At 42.5% G+C, this 10888-nt stretch overlaps 1 protein-coding gene across 1 annotated transcript; it reads right to left on the reverse strand.

The window, feature by feature from the left end:
• Positions 1 to 390: 390 nt before the first annotated feature.
• On the reverse strand, positions 391 to 3002 carry LOC107744233 (AT-rich interactive domain-containing protein 1A-like). Its single transcript, XM_016557761.1, has 3 exons — positions 2901 to 3002; positions 2767 to 2816; positions 391 to 2192 (listed from the first exon to the last, which is right to left on the reverse strand). Exons 1-3 carry the CDS (start codon positions 2927 to 2929, stop codon positions 556 to 558), a joined length of 1716 nt encoding a protein of 571 aa, XP_016413247.1. The 5' UTR covers positions 2930 to 3002; the 3' UTR covers positions 391 to 555.
• Between the last annotated feature and the right edge of the window lie 7886 nt (positions 3003 to 10888).

Raw genomic sequence — 10888 nt, forward strand, 5'->3', positions numbered from 1 at the left:
ACCTACTAGTGATGTCAATGTACAATCAACCTGTAGAGGACACAGAAACTAGTCACCCATGATTTTTGCATAACCAGCCTGCGATCGTGCCTTAACCCAAGCAGTTGTAAATTAGTACAAAGAGCTCTTAAAATAATTTACCCTTTGAAACTGATTACACAACCACAGAGAACAACAGACAAAGGAAACCGAAGATGAGGTAAATGCCAACAATAGAACTTCACAGGTCAAAGATATTGAACTGCCAGTAGACAAGTGTTTCTACCCCCCTCCCCCATTTTCCTAGAAGACATCATACACCCAACATTAAATATTACTGCATCAGTAGACCACATTAAAGCCCTTGCGGATTTAGATAACCGAAAAAGAACCCAGCAAACACAAACCATGTTGGTATGTGATATTTATTGTTAAACAAAAACAACAAAGACACACTAAATGAAGTTAAATCAACTGTGCAGCTATGACTTCACTTGCTGCAACAGCCTCAACATGCCTGGCGAGAAGTGCTCATTTTGAGTAGTCTGGGAGCGCAGTGGTGCTGTATCCTGAAGGTCAGGCTGCAACAGACTCATAGCTTGAAGCAAGTTGTACATTACTGGGTTGCTCTAGGGGTTGGGAACCAAAACTGGAAAGGTAGCTGGCTTGTGCTGACTGCAGGCCACTAGGTGGGGACAAAGACTGGTAGCTGGCTTGTGCCGACTGCAGGCCACTGGGCTGAGAGACAGGCTGGTATCGGGTCAGTCCTGGTTTTTGGCCACTAGGCTGTTGCATAGACTGGTAGCTGGCTTGTGCTGACTGCAGGCCACTAGGTGGGGACAAAGACTGGTAGCTGGCTTGTGCCGACTGCAGGCCACTGGGCTGAGAGACAGGCTGGTATCGGGTCAGTCCTGGTTTTTGGCCACTAGGCTGTTGCATAGACTGGTAGCTGGCTTTTGCCGACTGCAGGCCAGTAGGTTGGGGCACAGACTGGTAGCTAGCTTGTGCCGACTGCAACCCACTAGGCTGTGAGATGGGCTGGTATTGGATCTGTCCTGGTTTTTGGCCATCAGGCCGGGGCACAAACTGGTAGCGTGTTTGGGCTGACTGCAGGCCACTGGGCTGAGAGACAGGTTGGTATCGGGTCAGTCCTGTTTTTTGGCCACTAGGCTGTTGCATAGACTGGTAGCTGGCTTGTGCTGACTGCAGGCCACTGGGCTGAGAGACAGGCTGGTATCGGGTCAGTCCTGGTTTTTGGCCACTAGGCTGTTGCATAGACTGGTAGCTGGCTTTTGCCGACTGCAGGCCACTAGGTTGGGGCAAAGACTGGTAGCTGGTTTGTGCTGACGGCAGGCCACTGGGTTGAGAGACAGGCTGGTATCGGGTCAGTCCTGGTTTTTGGCCACTAGGCTGTTGCATAGACTGGTAGCTGGCTTGTGCTGACTGCAGGCCACTAGGCGGGGACAAAGACTGGTAGCTGGCTTGTGCCGACTGCAGGCCACTGGGCTGAGAGACAGGCTGGTATCGGGTCAGTCCTGGTTTTTGGCCACTAGGCTGTTGCATAGACTGGTAGCTGGCTTGAGCCGAGTGCAGGCCACTGGGTTGGGACACAGATTGGTAGCTGGCTTGTGCTGACTGCTGGCCAAGACTTGAACTCAGGATGGGCCTGCCACCAGAAAATAGCTTGGAACCAACTTGAAGTCTACTTCTCTGGGGCTTGACAAAGGACTGGGCATTAGCTAACAGTAGACCACTGGACTGGGAGCCAGTCTGCACTGGTTGCTGGCTATTAGAGGCCACAGGCTCATTACTAGTCTGCACTACAGTTTGATAGTTAAGCTGTGCCGGCTTGGGTACGGTCTTACTTCTCACACTTGTACTCAATGCAGTGGCTAGAGAACCAGAAACAAAACTGCCACCTGGAGATATCAGAGAGCCTGGATTTTGCCTTCTAACATCAGATTCAGAACCAATGTTATATACACTTGTCACTGGACCAGAGCCATAGGAGCCAGTTTGAGGGCTATAGCTTACACGGTTATGTAAACCATTAACTGTAGCACCATAAGTGAAATCCTTGGATCTTAGTGGCCTAAAGGGATCTGATACAACTCCTTGGTCATACCAGCTGGAACTTTGCTGCTTCACATCATCCTGCATTGGGAGGCCAGCCTCATAGTACCCAGGATAACCTCCATTGCTAAAGCCACCAACTAAAACAAGTACAAAAAAAAAAAAAAAAGACAGTCAAACAGACATCTTGACAAACCTGAATTATAGAACTTCGAGATGGGACATTTGACACCGAGGCTCCAAAGCCCATTTTACTCCATTGAAGCAGACTGGTTTGAAAAACTGTCGAGGCTTGTATCAAATCTGTGATCACGTGACCGATGACGTTTGATGCTTCTTATGTCAATGAAACACCCGAAGCGAGGTGACTGATTCGCAGCTTTGGTGTGGCATCATTCATTATAAGGAGACATGAAATGCTTGGTGTTCCCTCCCTGCGTCATAGCAACACTGTCATGCGTGGACAATGAATCTCAGAATGAAGACAGCTGCTATTGCAGAGTATTGCTTTTGTTGAAATTGGGATCAACAAGCTGTTAATCATTTGAAAGTGGCTACTATAATTGCAGCTGACCACTAGATGTCAGTGGTAGGATCTGTCTTTGAGGCTTTAAAGCTTTGAATCTTTTTTTGGTCCAATCAGGAAGAACCCTCAAAAGCTTCACAAGGCTTCATCTGCCCATCTCTAATAGAACTTGACGGAATAAGACTTACCACTTCCAATATGCCCATGGACACAAAAGCCAAAAAGTGCTAGAGAAAATCTGCAACACAAACACTTGTTAAACACACTTTGCTTTATAGAAATAAACAAAATAAAGGACAGAAACAACAAATTAAAAGTAAACCTTAAGAGTTGGACAGTGGTACCCTCCATGTTCAGCAAAAAAACAAAACAAAAAAACCCTTAACAAAACCCATACAAAATCAGGAGACACATTTGTCGCCCCCACAGCACATACTAGTGCTGTTGAACTGGACATTTTATAGTGCCTGCTAATGCCAATTGTCAGACAATCAGTTGTCATGGGAACATGTAATATACAGTTATTAGGTTCAGGTGTCACTGCCCTCATCACAGGAAAAGCTGACCTTCTATTTCAGTCTTATTTAACTGATTTTGTCAAGCATATTTTTGTTTTACAGAATGAATGCATTCAAAGAAAAAAAAAAGATGTTAGTGTTATTTAAAATATATTTTTACCAGATTTAATTGCCTATATTACTAGATTTAATAAGTCTATGAAAGAATAATTAATATAATATTCCTATGGAGAGAACTGTGTAGAGCTTCTCCAAACATTGAATATTAAACAACATATAATGAAAATTTGAAAATGCTAAAAATCATAAGAAAAAATTAATCAGAACATATGGCTACTTTTAAATGGCTGTCATTAGCGAAAGATGCTTTTTGTCCCATAATCAGAGGCGGACAAAGTACACAACTCCATTAATTAAGTGAAAGTACAGGTACTGCTGGTCAAATATTACTCCATTACAAGTAAAATTTGTAAAGATAGATTTAAAAGTTGTAAAGATAGATTTTAACTTAAGTAAAAGTACAGAAGTACTTGCTTTTAAAAGTACTAAAAGTACATTTCCTTGTTTATGTCAATGCACTGTAGCGTCTGGACCAATCAGACACACCATTTTTCATTTGATTTAACAAATCAATTATTCATTAGATTAACAAACATTCACAGACCCCTCACCAAATAAACATACTGGGTGCCAAGATGTCTGTGAACGAGGCCCAGGACACTGGTTACCATGGCAACCACGACACCTTTGCTAGACCAGATACATTTACGACCTAATGGAATGTGAGTATCATATTTCCCCATGAGCTGATTCGCTACAGCACTGTTTTATTATTATTGTATGTAATACTTGCAATACCTCTGAAGCAACTTACAATACATTACACCTACTGAATACACTGACTAGCTTGTAGTATCTTTGGAATAAAGAGCTTTTACAATGTAAAAAAAAAAAAATATTATTTAACACCCCTACCCACCCCCACAAAAGCAGGATGATAGTGATCTCACACAGCTCTGGACACATCTATGTATAGCCATTCATCCACATTTGAACAGAGTGGACAGTGAAACTGCTGTCTTTGATGTCATACCCAGAATGGTCTGTGCAGTCAGTGCTGCTTCAGTCAAACACCTTTTGTGTTTTATTAGGAGACGCACAACAGTTCTTCTGTGGCTTTATAGGTAATATTTTCACTTATTTAGCAAAATCAGACAATATTGTGTCTAATATAAACCACAATATTAACTTCTTATTATTGAATTGTTGTAAATAAATATCACATTTGGAACTGGTCAGTGCTCAAAAAATGCTGGGAAATCACTTCATGTAGGCTAGCCCCAAGAGTGATTACTGATAATCTTAATAATCTTGATAGAAATGTAGTGGAGTGAAAAGTACAATATTTTTCTTTCAAATGTAGTGAAGTTAGAGTCATAAGTTTCCAGAAAAATAATACTCAAGTAAAGTACAGATACTCAAAAAGTGTACTTGTTGTAGGTAGACCCAGACTGACAGCTGGCATCTGAAAAAAAAAAAAACTTTAAAGATTATTTACGATTAATTATTGTTGCCAAGTTATCTAGTCGTTGCTTGTTTACAGTGCTACAGCAGTTTGTTAGAGATCGCGATCTATCTCATTTGTTTGTCTAAAGAATTGCCGACAGATATGAACGTACACAAGTTACACCGTAATTTAAACGCTGCAGATTTTAATAGACAGTAAAACAAAGGCAGAATACCGTATAACTCCAGGCTGGCACAGTAATATTGACGAACGGCTAAATAAATGCAGAGCACCATAACTTAATTTGAGCGGTCTAAAACAAAGTCAAAGAGCGGTAACTGATGATACTGAGTTGTGCCTTGGTTTTTCTCCGGGGCTTTTCTCCAAGATACTTATTGATAAAGGAGGTCATATGTCCCAAAATTATCAATAACTCATTTTCGACCAAAAACGAAGGTATGGTGTTTTGTCTTTGCACGGCAGCACTGCTGTCACCATAGACGTGCTTGCTTTCAGCAACCAGGCACCTCAGCTTCACCCACATCCCGCCTTTTTGCCCATTTTAGATTATCCGGGAGTGACGCGCTGCCAAGATGGCGACGGTCGGCTCCGCCCACTTTAGGCTTAAAAAATGCACTTCAGAAAACTACCAGTGACGTCATGGACCCTACGTCCGTCCCTGCGTCTCAATGTTCATACTATCCATACTAAATAGTATGTGAGATTAGAATAAGTGTGTCCCAAAGCATAGTATGTTGAAAAGAGTATGCCAGGGATGTCAATGGTTCAACTGTAAAGTTACGAAGCCACGAGAATACTTTTTTGCGCAAAGAAAACAAAAATAACGACTTCATTCCACATTTTCGTCTCTACGGCGTCACTTGTGGACGCGTGTTCATGACACCGCCACACGCTTGCTAAAGGTCACATATTTTACACATTTCTGGAGTTTTATTTTAAGTCTTGATGTCCTTAAGAATATATATTTGCGGTATAAGTACCAAAAACCATCTCAATATATTTTTACAGCTCCTCTCTCACAACAGGATGTTTCAGAATGGTAATTAATGATGTAGTTTCCTGACATCCAGACTGAACAGCGTTTTCTCTACATGTTTCCGTGTTGTTGTTTGGCAAAAGGAGAGTGGGACTGTGGGCAGTGCTTGGGGTGGTTACTAAAGGCGGTGACTGTGTTGTTCTGACGTCACCTTTTTACGGAAGTCACAACGGTTCGTGAAAAATCACCGCTACTTTATGCAGACTGTGTGCATTTGACTGTGGATTGACTGTTTTGAAACTTTGGTAGTTACATAGCACCTATACCTCAGTTATCATGAAAAAAGCCAGGAAATTTCAGTTTTGACAATATGGGACCTTTAATTTAATAAGACCGTTATTTTTGTTTTCTTTGCGCAAAAATGTATTCTCGTAGCTTCGTAACTTTACAGTTGAACCACTGATATCACACGGACTACTTTGTCGATCATCTTGGTACTTTTCTGGACCTTGAACGTGGTAGTTACCTTGCTGTCTATGGGAGGGTCAGAGAGCCCTCAGATTTAATCAAAAATATCTTAAATTGTGTTCCGAAGATGAACGAAGGTCTTACGGGTTTGAAACAACATGAGGGTGAGTAATTAATGACAGAATTTTCATTTTTGTGTGAACTAACCCTTTAACGAGTGCTAAAAGAGTACGTACTCTACAGCCAAATCTCGTTGAGTATGAATGCGATCCATACATCATCCACCATGTTGACGTTATCATGTGACTTAAGATGTTACAAGCGCAACAACTTAAAAGATACGAGCGACAGGTTTAATAACCTCTATCTGTAAATATTTTGATGTTGATGAAATTTGCCAATTTTGTGGTCTTGTTGGAGAAACAGCTGCCTTTTGTACAATACATTTTGGGTTGATTTAAGTTTTTATATTCAAAGATATTTACCCTTCTAGTTTTGCCTTTTTTTCTGTATATATTCTCATACAAGGATGTACGCAAACCCATTGTATTTATGTTTTCTATTATGTAATAAGTAATTAAAAGTTCTGCAGTAATAATAATAAAAAGAAGATAAGAGAGGTGCACTAACCCCTCACAGCATCAGTAACTCCACAACCCTACCTAGTACAGTTTTCTGCAGCGTTTGCAATGTCTGCACAAAGGTCTCCTTCGATCAGCTGCTTGACGATCTCGCCTTTGGAGTAGACTGCTGATATTATACTCAAAAAATGTAAGTATTACTACTTAAAAAATAAGATTACCCCAAAATGCATTGCTAGCCCACCCCAACACTTACAATAATGATAAATGCTGACCAAAAATTAATTAATTAGTAAAACAAGCTAAATGTAATTTGTTTTGTCATATGCCATGGCTATGCATGAATACACACTAGACAAATGCAGCCAAGGTGAATACATCTAAATTTTCAGTCAAGTAATTAATGTGTGTGTGTGTGTGTGTATATATATATATATAGTATTTATAGAGTTTTAGCTTTTAGTCTTAATTACTTTTTCTTATTTGTAAGTCGCTTTGGATAAAAGCGTCTGCTAAATGACTAAAAGTAAAAGTAAATTACATTTTATTTACTGACAACAACAGGAAACATGAATGAGTAAAAGAATGAATAAAAGTAACCATGAAAATCAACAACAAAGTCGACAACACATGTAACAAAGCTTTATTCAAACTTTTCTAACAATGATGTATTTACAGGCAGTGAATCCACATCGTACTGCCATCTCAACACAGTCTGCAGCTTTATTCTGATGAAGCAGCTGACCACCGTGTCCACCTTCACCTGTCTTTGCTGTTCATCACATCCCTCGTTGCTGCAGTCAGACTGAATCTGATCATGGATGGGAAAGGGACATCAAGGCTGTCCTTGCCTGAGTGCACAGAGAGGATGAGGAAGATCATGATGACACCCCTGAAACACAAAACCTTGAACATGTGCGGGACAATCTGACTGCTGCTGTGTCTGCTCCAAACATCTGTGTGCTGCACTCCATGAGCACCACTACCTGTAAAACATTTACACAGAGTAAAACGTTGTACATCTCATGCTGTCAGCATTCCATTTCTTGCCAAATTTCATTTCATATGTTTACAATTACATGCTAATTTTTGATATAGCTTCATTACTTTTGTGGTGTAGTGGGCTAAAGCACTGAGCTGGTAAGCAGAAGGTTACTGGTTCGATCTCTGCAGTCGTCACCACTGGTGTGTCCTAGAGCAAGGCTCTTTTCCCCAGGTTGCTGCAGGGGGATTGGGGTCCCTGTAATAAGAGCACTGTAAGTCACTTTGGATAAAAGTGTCTGCCAAATGCATAAATGTATGCATAAATTCATACAATTTCTATTTGGGGGGTTTAAAGGGTTAGTTCAGCCAAACATATAAATTCAGTCATTATTTGCTTGCTCAACGCTGTTCAATCCTGTGGATTTGAACGCTGTTCAAAGCTATGGAGATGTCCACCCTCACTGCACACAGCAGTCTGCAGACATTTCAGACCCTGCAAAAATTCACAAACACAATACAAAAGCAGTCATTTTAACGGCACAATGTCATTTCATTTCTGTATTAGAAGTAACAAAATGATCTTACTTTGTTTTTGTTTCAGGTTTTCTCTTTCGTCACCTTTCCTTGCAGGTGCTGCTCCACCACAAAAGCTCTGCAGCAAATGCACAGGAATCAAGAATCAGAAAAGTGCTGTAATAACTCATTTTGAAATTACAATAATTAAAATAAACTACAACTTAAGATTTAAAAAATGTTTAATTCATTTCTGTAGTGTACTCACTCAAAGCCTTTGATGGCAGCATTCCTTCATCAGTCACTCTGCACCAGATAAACACACGTGTGTCTCATCTGTCCCTGTAACATCCAGACAAGAGTCAAGTCACCTCTGTGATTTATCTGCTCAATATTGCATTTACATGTGTTAACTCACTTTTTATCCAACACAAACGTTCCTCAATTTATCAATAGTACTAATGAACAAATTAAACAGATAACTTATGTTTAGTTACTCTATGTAGATTTATTTATTTACATTACATTCAACTAATGTAAGCAGTGTTGACAACAGTGAATTCTACTACATACTAACGCACATACATCACTCCGATGTCTATTTGTATGCCCATCTGTAATTCTTTTCCAACATTTTCCTGACACATATTAAATAGACATTTAGCAATCGTCTTTAAGATGTATATGTAAATTCACTTTGGAGACGTACATGAGCTCCCGTTTTCGCTATAACATAATAAAACGTGTTTTTACAGAAAAATCACAAGTATACTCTAGGGTCTTACACCTTCAGCAATTCAAGTTTACTCTACAGTAGTTCAACAAATGCGATTTTAACACAAGGAACCGTGTTTTGGTTTGTAATATTCACATTTGTAAACACCCTCGTCGCTGTTCTCCGCCCTGTTCGATGATGACGTATCCTCCCCCGTAGGCTTCTGGGATGGAAAAGTGTCCATCGATGAACACTTCAGAATCTGGCCTGAAGCAGTAGGACATCCGGGGATTTCTCGCCTACTCTTTTATGAATACTGCGGTTCCCTCTCATAGGCTCACTTCGATGCTGCGATGACGTCATCGCTTTGGGAACATCTTCAGTGTGACGAATGTCTGAAGCCCTTATACCATCACGCCAATTCATTGGCCAAATAGCACTTAGCACCGCCCCCAATGCGCACGTAGGTGAGCTATATCAGCGTGCTGCGCGCTATTTCATCAGATTTAATTTCCTTCAGGAAGCGAATCATCTGTCGTCTGTAGGAAAGCGTTCTTTTTGTCGTGTTCTTAGCTAATTCCTTCAAAAGAGCAGTTTACTCCTCTTCAGCGGACACGATGAGCTACTGGAGATGCATCAAGCCGTGTTACAGGTTTATCGCAGGAGGAGACACTCATGACAGGTTCGTGTAATGTTTGGGCCTACAACACGCTCAAGCGGCCCTTCTGATTGTCGACACTGTGATAGCCTACGGCTAAAAGCATTGCGCTCGAGGTTCGCGGCCTTCTCGAATAAAGTAGGCCTCCCGTCTAACCCCCTCTATCCCGTTTCTGTGGTTGCCGAGGCGCCGCACGAGACGGTCGCTTGGGGTGACGCATGTGGGCCGAGGCTCTTAGAGGGTGAGTCAACTGAGTTCTCTCCTTTTCTCTCGCTCTCTCCAGGCCATGTGCAAGAGCTCGACGAGCTCTACGGGGATTCCGTGGTCTTTGTCAATGATAATTTGCGGCCCCCTTCTTCCAAGACCTCCACCACGAGGTTTCGAGGTCTTGGAAACAACCTTTTTTGGCGCGTATTACTAATCCCGCTGCCGCTGATTTCGCCACGGTTTCTAAAATGGCTCCGTCTTGGAAGTCACGCCCTCTGTTGCCGTCCAAGCCGTGTAAGATTACGTCCGCTTTAATCGGAAAATCTTACATGGCCGCTGGGCAGGCCGCGGCTACACTCCATTCTATGGGTGTACTTCAGGCTTATCAAGCAAATGTGCTTAAGGAGCTAGACGAGGGAGAGGGCCTGACCCCAGAGGCTGTTAAAGAGCTCAGGCGAGTTACTGACTTGGTGAGCTACCTCTAGGTCTGGATGCTCTGGCCCACAAATGGCCCAGGATCAATCTTTATGCTTTTCCCCCAATCTGGTTGCTCCCAGCAGTTCTGTTCAGAATACGATCAGACAGAGTGGAGCACCTGCTGCTGGTGGCCCCATGGTGGCCCACTCAGTCATGGTTCTCGGACCTGGTCAGTCTGCTAGCCGGCCCTCCATGGGAGGTTCCCCTCAGACACGATCTGTTGACACAAGCTCGGGGCATGATTTGGCATCCTCGACCGGAATTATGGAGGTTATGCCCGTCGCCTCTAGGTCTGGATGCTCTGGCCCACAAATGGCCCAGGACCAATCTTTATGCTTTTCCCCCAATCCGGTTGCTCCCAGCAGTTCTGTTCAGAATACGATCAGACAGAGTGGAGCACCTGCTGCTGGTGGCCCCGTGGTGGCCCACTCAGTCGTGGTTCTCGGACCTGGTCAGTCTGCTAGCCGGCCCTCCGTGGGAGGTTCCCCTCTGACACGATCTGTTGACACAAGCTCGGGGCATGATTTGGCATCCTCGACCGGAATTATGGAGGTTATGGGTGTGGCCCCTGAGCGGAGTACGCTAATGTGTTCTGGTCTCTCGGCTGAGATTACCGACACTATTATGAATTCTAGGGCTCCCTCCACGAGACGCTTATATGCTTTCAAGTGGAGACTTTTTGCCT

Source organism: Sinocyclocheilus rhinocerous, unplaced genomic scaffold (genome assembly GCF_001515625.1).
Source record: "Sinocyclocheilus rhinocerous isolate Xijiao unplaced genomic scaffold, SAMN03320098_v1.1 scaffold1550, whole genome shotgun sequence".
In the NCBI taxonomy this organism is placed as follows: domain Eukaryota; kingdom Metazoa; phylum Chordata; class Actinopteri; order Cypriniformes; family Cyprinidae; genus Sinocyclocheilus; species Sinocyclocheilus rhinocerous.